The sequence below is a fragment of the Nanorana parkeri genome, unplaced genomic scaffold, assembly GCF_000935625.1.
Source record: "Nanorana parkeri isolate BGI_ZX_2015 unplaced genomic scaffold, ASM93562v1 scaffold483, whole genome shotgun sequence".
Lineage (NCBI taxonomy): Eukaryota > Metazoa > Chordata > Amphibia > Anura > Dicroglossidae > Nanorana > Nanorana parkeri.
In genome coordinates, this window is record NW_017306751.1 from 1,051,036 (window position 1) to 1,073,152 (window position 22,117).

General features: G+C 40.6%; 2 protein-coding genes across 3 annotated transcripts in view; both read left to right on the top strand.

Annotated features, from left to right (window-relative positions):
• LOC108790579 (cytochrome P450 3A9-like) overlaps positions 1-15,637 on the top strand; it is a 33,866-nt gene extending 18,229 nt beyond the window's left edge. The window contains exons 8-13 of one of the 2 annotated variants that reach the window (XM_018560879.1): positions 705-832; positions 2,798-2,870; positions 7,943-8,094; positions 10,207-10,433; positions 11,552-11,714; positions 15,517-15,637. In XM_018560879.1, coding sequence (XP_018416381.1) covers positions 705-832; positions 2,798-2,870; positions 7,943-8,094; positions 10,207-10,433; positions 11,552-11,714; positions 15,517-15,594 — 821 coding nt within the window. In that variant the 3' untranslated portion in view covers positions 15,595-15,637. Of the gene's footprint in view, positions 1-704; positions 833-2,797; positions 2,871-7,933; positions 8,095-10,206; positions 10,434-11,551; positions 11,715-15,516 lie in introns of both variants that reach the window. The other variant, XM_018560878.1, reaches the window with a different exon arrangement.
• A 5,218-nt stretch (positions 15,638-20,855) lies between these two features.
• The window catches only part of LOC108790580 (cytochrome P450 3A9-like), a 36,804-nt gene continuing 35,542 nt past the window's right edge, over positions 20,856-22,117 (top strand). Inside the window, exon 1 of the mRNA XM_018560881.1 lies at positions 20,856-20,959. Within this exon, the coding sequence (XP_018416383.1) occupies positions 20,889-20,959 (71 nt within the window). The 5' untranslated portion in view covers positions 20,856-20,888. The remainder of the gene's footprint in view (positions 20,960-22,117) is intronic.

Here is a 22,117-nt window from a genome sequence, read left to right on the forward strand (position 1 = left end):
AGTTTGGCAGTCAGATTCTGTTTGCATTTCAATAGCACCTCTTGACGAGGAATTTACTATACTCATCGGCACCATCTAGGGGCGCTAGTAAAATGCAAATGGCATCTATACACCGGGATTAACTTTTGTAAATGAACCCCATCGTGTAACACCAATGATAATTACCTGTTAGAATGTAAATAAACAATTTACACTGCACAAGATGCTATTTATAAACTATATATTACAAATATTTTTTGGAGAATATGTTAAGTGGGATTTAGCAAGTAAGGCATAGGTTTATTACATTTCATTATTTTTTGTAAACATTTTATTTACAGTTAAATTCACAAGGTAGTATGCAATAATTACAATAAACATTTATAAACATACTGGGGGGATTGGTCAAAACTGGAGCAGATTTGCCCAGGGCAAACAATCAGTTTCTCTCCTCAGTTTGTTGAGATTTGATTGAGATTTGAAGATGAAAGAGAGAAGCTGATTGCCATGAACTGCTGCTCCAGTCTTGATGAACCCCCCTCACAGTATGTTCAACTTCTGACTAAAATCCAATGTGCATTCTTTATACAGTGTCCCTAGATTGCTTGGAATAAATGTATATTATTTCAATTAAACAAAAAAATACACATTTGCATTATGCCCAACAACTTTGAAATACAGAAAATCTGTTGCACTAAAAAGTTCCATGACTATTTTGCTTTCAGTTCTTTTTCCATTCATTCGTCCTGTCCTGGAGTGGATGAACGTCTCCTTGTTTCCAGAAGACTTTCTGAATTTCTACATGAATGCTATTACTAGATTCAAGGAGAAGCGCCAGAAAGAAGACCACTCAGTAAGGCCACTCTACTAAAACATGGGAGGGGAAATTTATCAAAACTGGACCAGACAAAATCTGGAGCAGCTGTACATGACAACCAATAAGCTTTTTTTTAGAAGATTTAGCCCCTTAGTGACGGTAGACGTACATTGTATGCCCCCTTCACTAAGTGCCCAAATGACTGCTCACGTACACAGACAGGCAACCCCCCCATGCCTATTAGCAGCATTAGAACTGGCTATCCTCTTTACCCTTGTGCCACGGTGGTGGTACACCGCCAACAAAACCAAGGATCTCTTGACATATTGCCAGTCTCCCAGGATTCTATGTATTGTGGAGTAACTCCAAGATGGTTTTGGAACATAGGCGCACACGACGCATGTTTAACGTTACTAAGCGCTCATTCGCGTGGGCAGGGGACTTTTTTTTCCATTTTATTTTACTTACCCTCTATGTGATAGCATATTGGGTGGTGACAGGGACTCTTTAAGGTGACATTAGGGGTCTGTTAGACTCCTAGGGGTTGATTTACTAACCTTATAAACACACCACGAACATGTATACACCTCTGTAGTGTGTTCCCTCCCAGCATGATCTATGGGTGGAATCTAAACACCTTTGTAGTGTGTACACACCCAGCAGGTGTGTTGTACAAAGCCCTGCATGAATTGCAAGGTGATGTTGTGTAAATTAGCTCTATGTTATGTTGCTTGCGTTGATGAATGCAGGAATGTAAATGCATGAGCTAACCATTTTTGTCTAAACTGTGAAGCAGCATTATATATGCATCATGTGCATGATTTTTCCATATATGGCATTAGTGGAAATATGCTTTTAGAGACTTTTTGGTTGATAAATACGTTTTGCTGTGTGAAAAATCACACGCACCTAGTGCATGCGTGTGTTTAGGTTAGTAAATCACCCCCCTAGTGTCACCTTTCCACTGCAAAGAAGCTATGCTTTACACTTCACCAGCCCCTGAAAGTGATCTGGCAGCAGCACCAGAATAGCTTCTAATGTAAGATAGTCTGTTTAGAGGGGCCCGCTGCCAGTGACGTATGACATGCGTTGCAGGCAGCAAAAGGGTTAAACCTCGTTTTACGCATGGTTGCCCGATCAAACAGTGCATTCTGGTCTGCTTGTATTATTATTATTATTATAATACAGGATTTATATAGCGCCAACAGTTTGCGCAGCGCATTACAATATAAGGAAGACATTACAATTACAATACAATTCAAGACAAGATGGTAAGGAGGGCCTTGCCCCTGAGGGCTTACAATCTAAAGGTTAGAGACATCTTGTAAGGACTGTATTCTACTATATAGCTTGGTGTTATCTGCAGTCACAGGAATTGTACTTTTAATCCCAAATGCTATATCATTTAAAAGTACAGTACGTCAAAAAGAAAGTTACATCTCTTTATCAGGATATTCCTTACAGTGACTAGGAAAGTATTGAAGTTGTTGGATCAACATATGAGCTAGACAGAGAGGTCAACAATGGCAGCTTACCTACTTCCTTCAGTGCACGTTTCCCTAAGGGCCCATTCATACACGTGTTTCAATGTGTGCTTGTTAACGAGCATTAACACAAATGCAGAGGTTTTTAATGGTTAGAGTTCACATTTATGCAGCACATTGACACGCATTGGCCAATAAAAGTTTATGTCCATTTTTTTTCACCTGTCTATGCGAATTTTAATAGGAAAGGCAACACCTGTCAACTTGCATTGTAAACATGAATCCACCCTTAAAGGTTTTTCTCTCTTCCCAAATGGTATATCCAAAAAAAAACTACGGTAGACATAGGAACTCAGTATTTGTATATAAATGAAGTATTCTGCATGATGTTTGCCTTTAGGGTGAAGGTAGAGAATGGCATTAAATTACACTTTTTTTTTTTCCATGATCTGCCACTGTCCTACTGTCCTAATGTGATGTATGTCATCACGTCTGCTTGTTATTTTTTAATCAACAGGGGGTGGACTTCCTACAGCTCATGCTGGATTCAAGGACAGAAGACATTAATGATACGAACAAAGAACAAAAAGGTAAACAGACTTACAGTATATTAATAGGCTTACTTTTCATTTACACAAACATTTACATGGTGCTTGAATCCTTAAGGTGAATTGTTATCGTACTTTTGTTTTTTTTTGTAACACTTGTATAAAAACAATTAGAATTTTTACATATTACATACTTTGTTTTTACATTTTGATGATGCATGTTTTTTTCTTTACCTTTAGTTGCTACCTTCCTATCAGGGTATCTGGTCGGCGTACCAGGAACCTTCACTTTTTCATACAGGAATAAAGGAATGGGTACAATAATGTGCATCTTTGTTCACCTAAGGTGCCCATTATTCCTCTTTTACACAACATAAATGGTATAATAATAGCAAACAATGCAAGAAATTAGGAGCAATACCATAGTTGCCAACATTTAAAAAAACAAAATCCAGAGACACCTTTTTTTGCGGTTTTGTTTAGCAAGCTTGTAGGTGGAGAATGTATTTTAATTAGGGGCAGGGCAGTCATTTAAAATGAGTGTGGTTTTCCCAGAGGTACAGTAAACTCCCAGTTATCCGGCACCTATATGGGGTAACAGTAGTTTCTGGATGCTTGAGAGTTAATAGTAACTCTCAAGCAAACACCCCACCCTCCCCCCACGGCGCGAGAAAGTTCTCTCTCAGGTCTGCTCCTCTTTTCAGTGAGCGTGTAGAATAGCCAGCCTGCTATTAGCTATTGCAATTTGAAATAGCCAATAGCAGGCTGGTTGTTGCTCCCAATTGTTTACTTTCTGCTGTCGAACGCTGAATTTATGTCCTCAATTTTTTTGCCAGTTGCTTGAACGTGCCAGTAGTTTGAAAGCGGAATATGGGGAGTTTACTGTACTGTATACTATTACCCTATTGTATAATTTAAGGCCAAGCTCCAGGGAAATTACGTTTTTCCATCCAGTGGGGCTGCCCTACATTGCAAGGGTTAACTGCTGGTTTATGTCTAGGGGACGAAAAAAAAAGCTGTTTTACTTAGTTAACAATGAACCCTCGCAGTATGTGGCTGCCCCGCCGCATGGGAAAACGTTTTTTTCCCTGGAGCTGGCCTTTAATTGTAAAATACAGATATATTTATCATAATAACGACAAAAATGCAGCGAAGAAGATATTGGTCATTAGTAAAAAATATTTATGTATTTGTTTAGCTAGCTATAACTTTTAAGCTGGGCATACACTCTTGAATTCTGGCCGATTAGGCAGCAGCAGATAATTAAAGCTGTGGGTGGCCCTGCCGACACTAACTAGCTCGAAAAAAGTTGGATTTTAAAATCAAAGGTGCAAGGTGGAAAACTGCTGGTTAGACAGTGAATAACGGAGCATTTACACTGTCCACCAATGTAAAGGGGATATACACTGACCGCCAATGTAAAGGGGATTTACAGTGACCGCCAATGTAAAGGGGATTTACAGTGACCACCAATGTAAAGGGGATTTACAGTGACCGCCAATGTAAAGGGGATTTACAGTGACCGCCAATGTAAATGGGATTTACACTGACCGCCAACGTAATGGGGGATTCTACATTGACCACCAATGTACCAGGGATTTTACACTGACCACCAATGTTAGGGGGATTCTACATTGACAACCAATGTAAGGGGGGACTCTACATTGACCGACAAAGTAAGGGAGATTCTACACTGACTACAAATGTAAGGGGGATTTACACTGACCGCCAATGTAAAGGGGATTTACACTGACAGCCAATGTAAAGGGGATTTACAGTGACCGCCAATGTAAAGGGGATTTACACTGACCGCCAATGTAAAGGGGATTTACACTGACCGCCAACGTAATGGGGCATTCTACACTGACCACCAATGTACCAGGGATTTTACACTGACCACCAATGTTAGGGGGATTCTACATTGACAACCAATGTAAGGGGGGACTCTACATTGACCGACAAAGTAAGGGAGATTCTACACTGACTACAAATGTAAGGGGATTTTACACTGACCGCCAATGTAAGGGAGATTCTACACTGATCACAAATGTAAGGGGGGACTTTACACTAACCACCAATGTAAGGGGGGGTTTACACTGACCACCAATGTAAAGGGGATTTACACTGACCATCAAAGTAAGATGGATTCTACACCGACCACCAATATAAGGGGGATTTACACTAACAGCCAATGTGAAGGGGGATTTACACTGACCACCAATGTAACAGAGGTAATTACAGTGACCCCCTCCATCTCTTTGCTAACCTCTATATCACACACAGTAACATCTACTCTCACCTCTGCAGCACCTTTACCTGGTCACACTCAATGACAACAGGCGGCTGTTAGGACTCCCAGGCATCCTCCTCATTCTTTACATTCCCCCATGTGGGAAGCATTCAGTGACATTGATGGTGGACGTAATTTGCATATCAATGCAATTATGTATTTGAATGGAAATAAATCATAGCTTATTGATATGTAAATCCCACAGCTGAATGCAGATTAACCCCTTAGTAACACAGCTTCAGACATTTTTTTCGCTTCCAGGGACCGTAGCATTTTTGCCATTTTTGCTATGATTTTGTTCAACCATAATTTCCATCTTCCTCATTCATTGCACCTACACATATTATATACTGTTTTTTAAAGGACAAGATGGGGTTTAAGTTAATGTGACATATGCATAAAGAAATTTTTATTTTTATTTTTTAAAAATACAAAAAAAGTTGAAACAAAATTGAAAAAAAAAACACATTTGTCACAGTTTTGGCAATAATAATGTATACATAATTAGTGTAGCTAACAGAAAGTCATTTATAATTAATTCGTATTTTTGTCCTGATTTATAGGGTATATCATATGTCTGGGATTTCAGTTTACTTTGGGAGTTATAGGTCACAAGATACAAGGAGTGAAATACAATTTTAGTGTGGAACAATTTTAGAATGGGGTATGTTTGTCTCCTATATTTAATACCCTCCTCAGCACTATATTTTCTTATCATTTTGTTTATTAAACATATTTTTTATAACTTATTTTGACTATTTTCTTTTTTTTATGTTAAAAAATTAAAAACATTTTTTAAACTAGGGGGCACTAAGGGTTTTTTTTTTTTTTCCAGGAGCTTTGATACTTAGTATTTCTTAGTAGAATACAGTATTCTGCTGAGAGATACATTGAGGGGAATTTATCAAAAGTGAAGCAGGCAAAATCTGGAGCAGATGTGCATGACAACCAATCAGCTTCTCTCTTTGATTTTCAAATTTTAACTGAACAGACTGAAGAGAGAAGCTGATTGGTTGCCATGGGCAACTGCTGAAGATTGTGTGCTCCAGTTTTGATAAATTCCCCTTATTTGTATCAATTTGTAAACACACAGACGGCTCCAGCTGCACACAACACAGTCAGCTGCTGCCGGCTGTATAACTGTCACAACGATCAGGTCTGGCTGTCATCACAGAACTGTGACCACCTAATCTGCTGTTGAGGATCTGCCTCGGACCCCAAGGGACCCATCAACAGCACTAAGTCAATGAGCTCTTGGTCCCTTTTACCTACCAGTGCTCACTGTATCACATGATGGGATTATCCCGTCACCGGTCGTTAACGAACTGAACGACCGTGACGGGATAATCCCGTCAATGGTTGGGAAGGGGTTAATGAGCACCAAGGCGAGGTTAGGCAGAGGTAGCTTCCCTGTGATAGCAGGAACAAAATCTGGGGCACAGGTTTAGAGGGATGGCTTGACAGAAGGTGGGACTCTCCCGGCAAATCCAGGACAGTTGGCAGCTATGTGTTACTTGTTTTTGCGATTGAGCTCTCTGTGGCCAGTTTATCTTAGGCTGACGGAGTTGTTATTTAACATCTGTGAACTTAAACACAATTGACAATAAACTCTCTCTTTAAAACAACCCTCCAATCATCTAATGTCCTAACAACTGCAGTTGTGACATGTATATATTAAAGTGCAGGTTGTAAATATATGGGAGACAAGGTTTCCTGGGAGGTGAGGTTAACATCACCTTTCCAAAATACACTAAGGCCTAGTACACACGGGCTTCAGCTTGTATTAGAGCAATGTGACCAGCAAGCTGTTACAAAACATTTTGGAAAGTTTATAGCAGCTTTCTTGAAGCCTGTAAAGCTGTTTAATTCCAGTTTGGAAACGTTAACACAAATCTTCGTAAGTGCTGGTTGTCTTTTAACAAGCTCCTACAGGCTTTAGCAAGCTTTCAAGTAGCATCGAAGCTTGTTGAAAGCCTGCTTGCAGCTTGTTTTAAAGAGGAACTCCAGGAATTTGAAAAATTAACCCTTGCAGTGGGGCTACTCCTGCACCACATTGGTTAACTGTTCATTTTGTCTAGAGAGCGAAAAGAAAGAAGACATACTCACTTAATCCTTGGTCCTGCCTGGCTGCTAGAAGAGTCCCTGCAGCCTTTTCTCCCCCAGGCTCTAGTGGTTTAAAGACTCATGACGTAATTACGTCTATTACAGCGTATTAGATGTGAGGAGGCGGAGGGACATACCACAGCTGGAGCAGAGGGGTAGCGAGGTGAGCAGTCACTACCATAGAACTTAGGATCAGGTGAGTATATCTTCTTTATTATCGTCCCTAGAGAAAAACCAGCAGTTAACCCTTGCAGTGCTTTAAGTGACATCTTTAAGTGACAACTAGCACTAATAAAATCTGTGTTTAACATCCCCAAACTGGAGCAGAAGAGTGTGTTAAAGGCTTCGAGAAAGCTGCTTGAAGCTTCTCAAAAGCTTAGTCACACATTGCTGTTAAACAAGCTGAAACTCGTAAGTACTAGACTGAGAAGTACCTAAAAAAGGCACTTCCCATCTTCCATGTCTATTATGAAGCACATAAGTGCCTGCAAAATTACAGTTGGGTTTTAAAATAAGAGGTAGTAGGTCTTCCAAGGATACCTTTGATAGATATGACCATCTTAGATCTGTATTGTTAACAGGTCTGCAGACCCTGAAGCCTAAAAAGCACCCAGTTTTCACCAAATAATTGTATATGAGGACTTGCATTAGCTCGGAGCACAGATAAATATGTCTTTATTAGCACTAACAAACCTTGAATCCATCTTTACAGCACTGACAGATTCAGAAATAATGGCCCAATCTGTTGTTTTTATACTCGCTGGATATGAGACCACTAGTTCGACACTGACCAGTCTATTTTATAACCTGGCAACACATCCTGATGTACAACAAAAACTTCAGGAGGAAGTTGACTTATATCTGCCCAACAAGGTAAGAATCTCCCTCATGATAAGCAGCTTTACATCTGTAATTTACAAGAAACAGATTAGCAGGTTCAGCATGTTTAATTCTCCTAAACTACATACCACAAGACTACCACATGAGTATGATCTTTATGTGAATGATAAATTGTGCTTTCAATTTAGGAGTATTTTACCCTTTTGCTGTTACAATGTGACGTGCACAGGTAAAAGTAACGTTAAAATATTTGTATGACATTAAAGAACAATTCCAGTTGAAACTTTTATTAACCCTTGCAGTGGGGCTACCCCCACATTGCAAGGGTTAACTGCTTGTTTTTGCCTAGGGTGAAAAATAGCAAAATTATACTCACCCAAACCTCCGAGCTGGCCAGGTGTCACATCGCTCCCTCCTGCCTGCCTACTCTGGCATGGCCCGATAGTATATCCCTCGACATCCTCATGTCCTATACAGTGTATTAGTCGTGTTGATCCAAGGATCCTTAGACTGCTGCAGCGGAGGGGGAGAGAGGCTCCAGGGATGGTCTAAGAGCTAGCTGGCTCAGAGGATTGGGTGAGCACCTAACCCTTGCAATAAAAGTTTTAACTGGAGTTCTGCTTTAAGATAAGATCAAGTTAGGTGTGTATGGACAGGAATCAGTTCAGTGCCACAATGTTCAGAGTTTGCCCATCCTTGCATGATTTTTGACACTAACACATTTAGTAATAATGTTCTTGGGAACCTACATTTTTACTGGGAGTACCTCATTTTAATATATTTTTATTTCATTTGGATTTTTTTACATGTTATTTTTTCTCACGGGGAACTGAATCTGGTACAGATGGACTTTATCCAGACCCAAGGTTACCTCTGCAGCAGCAATAGATCAAACCTGAAGTGATTTAAGCTGGCTGTACACACTAGAGTGAAGTTGAATTTGTACGCATGATCTGATTGCTGGCCAGCACAGCCCTAAACAAGGACAGTCACATTGGGCAGCCGTTTGCATTCAGACATGTGGAGCAGTATGGAAGAGCTGCTACAACTGGGTCAGATAGACATCAAAGACAATTCTCATGTAACTACAATATAGAAACATCATGGTTTTATTGTGCTATAGGGTCCTGAGAAGGGCTACTACAGCTAAAAGTAGACATGTGCATTCGTTCTTGTCCGAACTGACATTTGGATGAAAATCTGCATTTTCGGACATCCAGATGCTTTTGAATGCCAGAATGCAACAAAGAATTTGAACGTATCTGAATTTTTGATAACGAAAATTCGGACTCATTCAAATTTTGTCCAAATGTGATAATGTTGTTAAACTTGAAATTAACAATAAAATTTTAAAAAAAACAGCGTGAGGTTCCCCCCTCCCAATTCTGGTATGAATTTTAGGGGGGACCCTGTGCCAAAAAACAAACAAACACATGCATATGCAGCACACCCGACTGACTCTTATTGCTGTCCCTCCCTCTTTCAATCTGAGTTTTGCTGCACAGGGCATTACAGGAGATTGATACCAAGCAAAATGCAGGTCCTAACAGAATGAAAGGATACCAGTATGGAAAATATGTTTCTTTATTGTCCATTGAGGAACACAGGAATGTAATACTTCTTATACTGTCATCTTAAGGAGGTTTGGACAGTGACAAACAAAAAAGTTAAGGCAGCTCTGTATAACCCTGGTGGGGTTATAGTGGGACTGGCTTTAAAAATGTACTTGTTTGCCAGCTGTTATATTGCCAGGAAGGTGGCAATATAACTTGTATGTCCAAGAATTACAACATTCCTTTGTCCCTCAATAAACGGTCATTAAAAGAGTTTGCAATAAGAACAAAAATCATATTTTTATTACATAACAAATACAATTTCGAATTTCTCAGCTTGAACATGTTACATTTATATGTAGGGTAAATAACATACATCAGGATACATTATGATCCTGTCGTGGTTCTTGTTCATACACTTTGTATTGATTTGGGGTGAAAACTGTCCCAGTTGTGCCCTTGTACAAGTGGTAATTGTTTATAATATAGAGGGCTTTAGTAAACTAAATGTCATCCAGTTAGAATTTGAATATGCACTAAAGTTGGTTTTTATTAATTGCCTATGTGTACTTAATTAATGTCACCCTCTCAGGCCAGCCCCACCTATGACATTCTGATGCAAATGGAATATCTGGATATGGTGATTCAGGAAACTCTCCGCATGTACCCTCCTGCGGGAAGAGTGGAGAGGGTATCAAAGAAAACTGTTGAAATCAATGGTGTTACCATACCAAGAGGGATGGTCTGTATGATCCCAGCATATGTGTTGCATAACGATCCAGAATACTGGCCAGAGCCCGAGGAGTTCCGGCCTGAAAGGTAAAGAGATACAGTTCTTAAATTCCTTTCCTAAATAGACTCTTACTTTCCTATTTCCCTCCTTCAAGACATTGAGATACTGTCTAAGAAATTACCTCCAAGAGTGAGAATAGTGATAATGACCATTATACATCCTAGCTAAACAGGCTACTAGACTATATACAGATAGCAGAGATATTATCTCCAGTTAAAATCTGACTCAGTCTTTGGCTCTCCCTTTGGTCCACTCTATGGAGGCTGTTTTCACACAGTTTTGTCAAATATGTTAAATTCTCTACTGAAACTCACTGCCAAAGGTCATACTGAATGGCTGGATTTCCATATATATGGATGCACTTGCTAGATGTGTCCATTGTCAAAAAGATCATACAGTATGCTATAGCAGTGGAGCTCTTGACATCTCCATTTAGGGTTTCACCAAACAGGGCCCCGGGGAAACAATAGAATTATATGCAAATGATGGGATTTCTATACTGTCTTTCCTTCTGGAGGGTGGCTACTTTTGTTCCTTATTGTCCCTGTGTGTGTTGTAAAGTAGCCACTGTTTCAAGCTTGTTCCTGTGATGGACTACAATTTCAATACAAACTAGCTAACTAAATGTGAGATTGTAGTCCATCACAGGAGTGAGTTTGGAGCTGTGGCTTCTTTACAACACACACAGAGACCTTAGCAAAAAAAGTAGCCACCCCCAGAAGGAAGGACAGTGTCAGCATTAATTCAGAGATGATTTGAGGATCTACAGCTGAGTGATACAGAAATAAGATACATTTTGTTATTCGTTAGGGTGCTTGAAGGCATTTTTAAGATTTAATGCCTGAGTTTAGTGTCACTTAGCATACTGAAGTTCCATTTCTTGAATACCAGATCTGGTCAAACATTGTAGGTTTTATTTACATTATAACACTATAACCCTTTAATATCCTGAAAAAAGACTACAGTAGTCCATTGTAATTAACCAGATAAGTTACTGAAAGTTTTATGTGCATAGCGTGCCTGTTACAGTGTAGTTTAGAATATAAAAGGAGGCTTATTACTGTGTGCCACATCTCTACTTTGCATTTCCTTGTTTTGAATAATCCCGATATTTTTCATTAGGCATTAATGTCTTTTCCTACAGGTTTAGCAAGGAAAACAGAGAAAATCATACTCCATACACCTTCCTGCCCTTTGGAGATGGACCCCGAAACTGCATTGGAATGAGATTTGCTATGCTAAGCATGAAAGTAGCAACGGCTGCCATCCTCCAGCACTTCATCTGTCGACCCTGTAAAGCCACTATGGTTAGCTAACTCTCTACACTTGTTATAAAGATAGCATTATCCATCTCTATCTAATGATTTACATATCATGTAGTCAAAAGGAAGCAGTTGAAGTATTATCATCCTTTTAATTCTTCTTAAACTGGAAGGATGTGTTGTTTTGGATAGAATAGGAGAGGTCTAGGACCCGTTTTATTTTAATGTATGTTTCAGTTGGGCAGATCTCCCCTCACATTCTTTGTAGGGCCAGGTTTTTGCTGCTATCTAAATCCCCGTCGGGGACTCAGCAATAGGAGCATTGGCTTAATAGTATGGGGAAGGCTTATAACCTGTATCCGTTCTTTTGCTGTTTGTGTTCCCGTAAAGGAGATTCTCTCTGACTTCCTGTGCTGTAACTAGAAATGAAAGTGAGGGAAAATCTCCTTAAAAGGGATTCAGGAAGCAGTACATACATGAAAGAGCCTCTAACTCTTCTCTACTGAATCAAAAGTTTTGATTGGAGCCAGACTTCATCTTTGCAAAATCCCACATTCTGTTAAAATGTAACATAGTCAAGACGTATTTTTTTATGCTTTGGATAGAGTGGAAAAGGACTAGAATTCCTGTCAGGGTTTATTGCCATTGGAGGCTGCATTGGAGAGATTAACTTCCTGTGTGGTAAAAATGTTGGCCCCTGTAAACACACTCCCAGTGGCTCTAGATCACAGGGGTGCGCAGCCAGTCTGTCTGTTTACCAGTGAAAAGCTGACTTTCGGCTTTACACTGGAAGCGATTCTGGCAGCTGTTTGCTTTCAGGGACGGTAAACAGAGCCCCCCCCCCTTTGCTTCCTTGGCCTGGGACCGGCCTCATGGGTATCGACGGGTAGCAGTGAGATCAAACATCCATTCGCTGATCTTCTTCCTGCTGAATGAAGCAGAAAGCAACGCTGACTGCACGACTTCCGGCTTCTCAGCTGTCATACCCTGGCTAGAGAAGCCAGTACAGAAGCTGATCAAACACTATCTGTACCTGATCAGCTTCTTTGAAGTGCAAAAGTGACATTAGGGGTCTAATAGACCCCTAATGTCACCTTAAAGATTACCTGTCACCTTCAATATGCTATCACATTAGGGGGCTTGTAAGCCCCCTATGTGATGTCAATAAAGTAAAACAAAAATAGAGTTAAATAAAATAAATGTAAAAATAGCCAAAGCCCCCTGTCCCTGCAAACGTCTGCACACTAATGCAAACACTTGTCGGGTGCGCCTACATACGTTAAGTATCACCACGTGCGTCAGAGTAAATGTGCAAAAAATAAAAGTGCAAAATAACACTCTGGCAGCGAAAGTGTTAATCCATATATGGTGGTTGCTATCATACCTGGAAAGTAGATCTGTGAGCCCTTAGACAACCTTTACCATTGTATTGTACAAGTATACTTTTGTGTTGCACAGGTTCTCATTGAAGTTATAGTGTACTTTCAGAGTGTTCCTGAGGCATACTGTGGCTATACTTAACTATATTTAAAGTATATCAAGTTTTTTTTCTTGCACAGAGCAGGGAAAATTAAAACCCCTGTCAGGTTCTTACTCCTTTCTGTATCCCCGGGGAGATTCACACTATTTGTCCTGGTGACCATTGTGGTGGTTTTTTAAGGAGGTTACAGCAACAGTAGGTGAAGGGAAATCTTCCAAAGGGAACAATGGTTTTGGTGACATCTCTTCAAGAAGGGATTTCCCCTCGTTTGGATAGATTTGTCTTACTTCCTGCTGTTGGCAGTACAGGAAGTGAAGAAAACTCCCTGATGGAACACTGATAGGGGTCCTAACCATGCCCTTCTAAAAAAAATGGCTTTGCTTGCTCTTTAATGGTAAGCATTCTAGCTGTGTTTTTAGAATGAGCATTTATAACACAATTTGCTATCCATAAAAATCACTAAGCAATACTTTTTCAGCTTAAAACTGAACACAGCAAAATACACATATGAGAGCGGTTTTACAGGCAAAACTATTAGTATTTTGTCCATCTAGTCCTGAGATTTACACAGCCTTGCCACACAGCACAGCCAGATGACCTAACATTTAGCAGCCTGAGATTGGACAGAGAAGGAGCAGGAACAGACTGATGAGGTCCTCTCTGTCCTATCAGTATATTGTATGTCAGCATATGTGGCATGTGAATACAGGGAGCTTTATTGGCCCAAAGTACTGGCCCTTTCTCTCCCATTCTCCAGAGTGTTGAAATCAAGTCATACTTAGGTATTTATACTAGAGGTGCACCGAAATGCAAAATTCAAAACCGAAACGAAACCGAAATTTAAAACATGTCAGGCTGAAACCGAAACACTGAAAAGTGAGCTGAATTGGAGAAATTTTCCAAATGAGCTATTTTGGCCTAGATTGTTCACTTTTCCTGCCTTCTCCAAACCCTTCATCATTTTGTGAATAACCCTGTGAATGTTTGTACCTCGCTCTCCTTCCTGACAGCTGTCACAGGAGGCCGAGCGAGCGCTGAGAGAGCTCAGCCTGCTGTGACAGAGCTGACTGTCTCCGCCCACACACCGCTCTGCCCATCTGTGACAGGAGGCTGAGCGGTGTGGGAGGAGAGACGCCAGCCGCTCACAGCGCACTCCTCCCGCAACGCTCGGCCGGCTGTCAGTTTCTCTCCTCCCCGCTGGGACACAGAGCAGCGTCCAGTGGGGAGGAGAGAATACACAGATGCACTGCTGTATCGGCCAGAAAATTGCACTTTCAGCATTATGCCAAAAGTGCCATTCTTGGTCGATATATTTCGGCAGCCGATATATCGGTGCATCCCTAAATTATACTGAATGCATTTAAAATACATTTATGATTTATTCAATAAATACATATCTGCATTAATTCGTGAATTATACGTGGAGATCAGCTTTAAAGAAGAACCCCATCATTTTTTTTATTAAGGTATTGGGTAACAAAGTGTGTATTGAGGTGTATGCCACCCCCAGTATCACTGGCTATTCTTTACTCTTTCCAATTTCATTCATCCTGGAAAACGTTTGCTATGCTTCCAGCACTGCGTCAGGAGAGCCATGACTCTCCTACACACAAGCCATACTATCCACCCCTTTCTCCCCTTGTCCACTCACAGAATGCTTTGTATTTTGTGAATGGGCTCACAGAATACATAGCATTCTGTAAATGGACACCAGGAGAGGGGCGGTCAAACATGTGGCGTGTGTGAGAGCCATAGCTTTCCCATCTCGGTACCAGCAGTATAGCGAAAGATTCCTGGCATGAATGAAAGTGAAAATTGTAAAGAACAGCTAACTATCCAGGAGGTGGCCTACACCTCATTACACTTAATTGTTTGTTACCCAGCACATAAAAAAAAACTCCTGGAGTTCTTCAAGCAACAGCTTTCTGATTACCATTAGTATGAAGAAAAGGAGCTTACACTACAACTGGCAGTCTACCTCTCGGGTTACTGTTCTTACGAAAGATATACCACCAGCACACACATCATTATAAGTCTACATTCACATATCTGCATTTTTCATACAGTGTAATGCATGTTAGATGTGTTTTACATACATATTACATGTATTGCCATTCATCCTATGGTAGACATACCTTGCTGGTAACCACGCCAAAGGAGCAGCAAGCACTAAAACACATATAAGTGAACACAGCCAAAGAGGAAGATATTAGACTAAATACTAAACAAAAGTAATACATAATAAACAGGAAAATTCAGTTGTAATGATTTTAAACAAACATCCTTTATTGCCGAATATATTTTGTTTACTGGCTTTGTTTTGTGGTGCTTACCTTTTTAGTTTTTTTATTTTTCTACTGTGTACAGATCCCTATGGAGTTGAGCACTCAAGGTTTCATGCAGCCCAAGAAGCCAATTATTTTAAAATTTGTATCTCGAGCTTGAAGAGGGAACAGCTGGATTCAGAATGTGTCATCTAACTGTACATTTAAAAGTGCTTTGTATACGTTCTTAATAAAAACAAATAAAGAAAATGCAGCCAAATTGAAAAGCATATTACATGCTACATAATCTGCACAAACCTTTATAAAGTTACCTTGGTGTCATTAATGTTTCCGTCACTGCGGTAAACATTTTTCAAATGTGCTTATTACTTCAAAGTTCTCATTTGCCAATAGTACAGAGTTTGAAAACCTGGAGCGTGACTACACATCATTATGTCTAATGAAGACCTTATAACGGAACTCCAATTTTATTGAGAATAAAAAAAACAACTAAGCCCCTGTAGGCAAGCCATATACCTTTCAAGGTTTTTAGAAAATCTTTTTGCAGAATGATAACATTCTCTATTCTCTGAATACCTTTTTTTTTTTACTACGACCTTTATCAAGCTGCTTTCTATGTGGAGGGGTCTGCCTTCATTATATCCACCTAGTGCAATCTCAATTTTGCAATGAGGAAAGCTGCAGTGTCCCTTGATGGTTGAAATGTTCTCACCAATAATGAAACTCCTATTACAATGGATGGCTGGAATTTGACATTTATCTCCCTGCTGACTGGAAAGCAGTGAGCCATTCACGCATGCAGCAAAGGAAATTTCTATGGTATACAGAAGGCCTCCAGATTGCAAAAGTACAAGGAAGCAACATCTGTATCTGTAAATTCAAATGGAAATGTTATTTTCTGTTTTTCAACCACTTAAAGACCGGGGGGAATGTTTCAAAGCACTTGCGCCAGTTTTAGCCTTTTAGATACATTTTATTTTATGTGCAAATCTGTTTTTCAACATGTGCCCCTGTTTTCACCTGAGCTTACACCACTTTTCCAACTGTAAGTGTTTTTTTCACCTGTTTTCTTCAGAGCTTGCACTACTTTTACAGTTGCATGTTTTTTTCATCTTTTTTCATCTGCACGTGTTCTGGGCTGTATGAAACTGGAGCATCACCTAAGAAAACAATCGCAACTTAAGAAGTCCCCATGACCACTTCTTCAAGATGCGACAGTTAAGCTTTTTGCTTGTAGTTAGAAGTCTTCTTTCCTGGAGTCTATTAAACCTCATTTATCAACAACATTACACTAGCATCATAAATCTGGTGCAAATATATTCCGTGCAAGTTCAAACACTCGCAATTGCTATGATAAATTCCCCCCCAGGTGTTTACATCCCCTTCATGGCCAGGCCATTTTTTAGTATTCAGCGCTGCAGTACTTTGACTGACATTTATTCCGTCATGCAGCACTGTACTGAAATGTATTTTATACCATTTTTGGGGGACAGAGTGAGCTTTTTTTTGGTGGTATTTAATCACCACTCAGGATTTTTATGTTTTTCTACATTAAGGAAACATTATTGAAAATGTTGGGGAAAAAAATTTTTTTTTTTGCATTATGTTATAATACATTTATTACCCAATTGTTTGGTAAAATATGAAAGACGGGGTCACGTCGGGTAAATAGACACCAACAATGACAAGCCTTAAAATTGCGCGCACCCGCAAAAAAACTACCATACCCAAAATATACCATAGGCGATGCTTTAAAAGCTTTTACCACTCATCAGTTTAGTGTTATCAGTGATTTATAGCTCTAAAATTATTGCTCATACCGCGACGTTCGCGGTGATATGTACCATGTGCGGCATAATGGGCACAATTGTCGTTTTTGCACGTATGCGCACCTGACGCATGTTTGCGTGTGTGTGTATGTGGGGGTGGGGACTAACATTTTTTTGTGTTTTTTTTTTTAATTCTTTTTTTTATGTGGGACTTTAATTTTTTGTTTTGCAACTTTAATTTTTTTCCCCTCAACTTTATTGTTATCACATAGCTAAGAAGCCCCCTATGTGATAGCAAAGAGGATGTGACAGGTCCTCTTTATTGAGACATCAGGGATCTTCAAGACCGCTAATGTCAGCTAGGGACCTCCAAAGAAGCTGATGATCTGCTTCATCAGCTTCTCTCCATCTTCTGAAGCCGGAGAGTGACAGCAGAATGCGGAAGTGATGTAATGTACATCACTTCCTGCATTCTGACACCGGAGAGTGAACCAGCGGCTTTATAGCCATCGGATCGCTTATATGTAAACAGGCATCATTTTGACAGTTTCCCGGTCGTGCGCGCCATACGGCACACATGAGTGGGCAGGGCTAACAGACCATCTTTAGATGCCCCGTTACATCCAAGAAGCTCCCGGCCGGCCGTTTACTTACAACGGACACTGAACTTAGGAATTAAATCTTAAAAATGCACTCAAGTACCCCAACTATTAACAAAAATGTATCTTATTTGTGTTTAGATCCTCAAATAAACTCTGAATTTGAGCTGACATTGTCCTTCCTCCTGGAGGGTGGCTACTTTTGTTCTCATGGTCCCTGTGTGTGTTGTAAAGTAGCCACCACTCCAAGCTCACTCCTGTGATAGATTATAATCTCACCTCAGGGACGTCCAGAGGCCGGGTGTCACCTGGAGCTGAGACCGGCTGACATCCCACTGTGCGTGCGTGATAACGTCATCTCGCAAGCGCGGTAATCTCATTGATGCCTGCTGGCAGCCATCTTAGTGATGGACATGGGCAGAGAAAGGAGGGGTCGTTCACCCGGCGGAATTAGGTATGCCGCCGGGTCCCCTCCTCACTCCAGACACTGTTGGGCTCTCGGTCCATGACCGAGTGCCTAACTTTTTAGAGGGGGTGACACTACTGTTCCGATAGCACTGCTCCACCACTCGTTATCCCCACCTCCATTCATTCCCTTCTGGACACCATTCCTACCATCTAACAGCAGCGTAGCCATTCAGATTCGCTGGCGGCACAGTACCTCACAACTGCTGGCTGCACAGAGCTCCATCGATCTGCCGCTACGGCTCAGCCTGGCCAGCTGAGTCCGCCCTACACCAAGGCATACTGAGGATTCCACCTTTCTAATTGAGAGCAGTAAAGGTTTACCCCGTGCTCAACATCGCACCACCTCTCTAAGTAGCTCTTTCTCCACACAGCCACGACAATTATTCCATTCTCCATCAGAGATGATATGGTCCAGCCATCATTCTACAGAGAATGAAAAGAACTTTTCCATACAGATGTGGAAAACATCTTTTCGTTTCTCCATTGTGAAAGACCTCCAACAGTGAATGAGTTCATGCATTTTTCTTGTTTCCTAAACTCATTACCAAGAATTAATTTTTGGGTATTAGCACTCCTCTGTTCTCTTCATTATTGTACATTCTAATCCTTTGCAGTTCATGACGTAAAAGTGAAATGTCCCCTCTCTCACTGCTAGAGATTTCCTCTCACTTGTTTGATCTCTGGGACAGAAAGTAAAGGGATGTTTACTAAATTGTAAATAGACATAAAAAACAAACAAACTGGGGCTTAAACTCTTCATTACCCTATCCAAAACTAATGAAAAAAAAAGTTTTGGTTTAAAGTGACATTCAAGTCACAAATATTCCCCCCCCCCCTGCTATTTTACGGACTTACCCTAAATGATGCCTCTTGATCCGATCATCTTCTGTCTTCCACTTGTGGTCCCTCCAGTGCTGGTGCCGGTCTCTGAAGCACCACAGACTGCTGTCTCTTCCTGTCCCACGGTGTCTGTCCGATGTGCACATTCCTGGCTGCATGCATTCAGCTCCACTGTGCCTCTCCTCCCCACTGAAGATCTGTACTGCGCATGCGCCCAACCCATCATCCAACGCGGCCGCTCAGGAATCTTCCGATCTTCGGGCGGGAGCGAGTGGCGCTGTTCGAGGGTAAGTAATTACCTTTTTTTGGTAACTTTTTAATTTTAAAACATTTTTTTGCATATATCTACTGCTGGGTAGATATATGCAAAAAAATGAGAGTTTAATTATACTTTAACATACAATTTGAGTAACATGCATACTAGTGTAGTGTAACTAGTGATGGATAATATTACTGTGGTTTAAAATGTAGCTTATGTGGTTCCCAAATAAGAATTACAAAGCAGCAGGAGTGGATGTGTGCAGCTTTTTCACAGATACATTTACATGTTGTTTTATGTTTAAGGGGATGTAAGGTCAAAATGTAGCTGGGACAGCTAAATACCCAGTCAAAATGCATGTTGTTTACAGTTTTATCTATCAAAATATTTTCAATGCTGTAAACCAGTTTGGTAATTTACAGACCTCAAACTGCATAGGCAAGGCAGATAACACTTATTTATTGGTGCACAGCATACCAACATACCTCCCAACTTTAAAACTGAGAACGAGGGACACCTTAGCATGGAAAAATATGTGGTACAATGCATTCGCTGTGCCAACAAATTGGGCTACTTTGCACTAAATATTCAGCTTCAAGAGACACTGTAGCTCTGCCAATTCAGGGCAATGTGACCGTGTCTGTGAAAAGGCCCCACTAACCTAATAACCCCAGGTTGTTTAGGAACACTGATCTGTCATTACAACTCGGCGGAGCGAGCTGTGAGATCACGGCTGGCTCCATTCAGCTGTCATTTGCGTGGCGTTAGACTTTCTCCGCGCTTTGACTGTAACTTCGGCTCAGTCGCGCCAAAGCATATGCCTTCGGCTGCTGTACGGACTATTGTGAATAGCCTGTACAGCAGCCCTTCGGTTTGCAGAGGTGGCCGAAGAGATCCGAAGGATCAGCCGAAGCTGGATCCTTTAGCTTTTTAGTGAATAACCCCCTAAGATTGTGTTTGGTTTGCATGCTGCAATTCAGTACATATGTTTGCCTGGATTTCACATTCTGCTGAGGAGGTCAGCAGTGAGAGCCTACATCTTTCTGGGGATTTCATCAGCAGTCCTGTAGACAGAATGTAATAACCTTCTCTGATAATACATGAGTAAATATTAATATATTGAAACAAGTGCATGCAGAATCCCAGCAAAATGTATTTGTTTAGTATGAAGAATAAAAAACTATGTTACTGATCCCGATGTGATGAGTTTTCTGAATCTTTCTGGCTTTTTAAAGTACTATTTTTCCCATAAATCTCATAAGCATTCTCTATACTCCTGTTGTTGCACAATACCTTTGTATGGCGTGCAATAAAAACATGGTATTTATCACATGCTAACAGGGCCTTCTGCGGGCCAGCCTATGAGATCATGTGATCATGTGACTGCTCTGGGAGACACACAGGAAGTTGCACTAAGGAACTGAAAAGTAGCTATACAATATACCTGGATACAGGAAACAAAGTGACGTAGAAGTTAAAGCAAGCTGACATTCAGGACAGGCGAAGTCATAGCAGAAGCATGAACTTAATCCCAAGCTTCTCTTCAGAGACCTGGATCCTGCTAGCTGTATTTTGGGTTCTCTTCTTAATGTGAGTACAAAATAGTCTGACACTGTATGCCCAACTACTATACTATACATACAACTAACATGCATGTAGTTACAACAATAGGATACATGTGTACAAACACTAGACAGCACACAGATACATGATTACCTACAACACTCTGCTGCTGGGCCTGTGGGTTTAATAACTTCCAGTGGACCGGGTGCAAATATATTTCACATTATGATGTGATTTACAGAATTAGGAAACAAAGTGCAGAAATGATCAGTGATTAGTGATTTGTACACCCGTCATGGTCATGTAGGCTTTCAGTGCAATATATTAAAGATGTTTTACTATAAAGGGGTATATCGATGTGTGGAGAGACCCAGGGCTAAATCATAAGAAGGGCACACACGGGACGAATTTTGGCCGGTTCCCGGTAAACTGGCTAAAATTCGCACAATGGGTGCTGCTGTCAGCAAGACTTCCGCCTGACATCCCTCAATCAGCTGATTAAAGGGGCAGGTGGAAAATTCTCGGGCGAACAGAGCTGGCAGCCAATCTGCTAGCTCCATTTGGGTATTTTCACAGCAGCCAGTCAGACTACAATGCAAACAGGTTATTCCTCCATACATGTTCCTAAGTATTGATGGTGAAATCTGTTTTTTCATTCAGCCCATAGGTTGAACGGAAAAAAATAGACACGTGTATACCACAAAAATGTTGGATTAGTGATTGTGTTGCTAGGTATTCACCGTATTAACCTTCTGACACACCTATACTATGCTAGGCAGAAAATAAATATACTGTATGTGCTCTTTGTTATGATAAGCCTTGTTTGATATGAGGTGCATAGTGTCTGGAACACGGACTCAAAGATATTACTTACATCAGGGGTAGGCAATCTCAGCACTTCAGCTGTTGTGGAACTAAAAAAAAATGTTTCATTAATGTGGCACACAGGCGCACTTATTTACATTTTGCTTATCACTCATTGATTGGAATTTATCAAAACCGGAGCAGACAAAATCTGGAGCAGCTTTGCATGGCACAGACATCCCAACCTGCAAAACCTTATTTCAGGGAGGTTCCCGTCTCATTTCAGGGAGGTGCCCTTTCTGTTTTTTGTGGGGGTTTTTTACAGCGGCCGTCGTCAGAATATAAAAGAAATAATAATGATAATATATATATATATATATA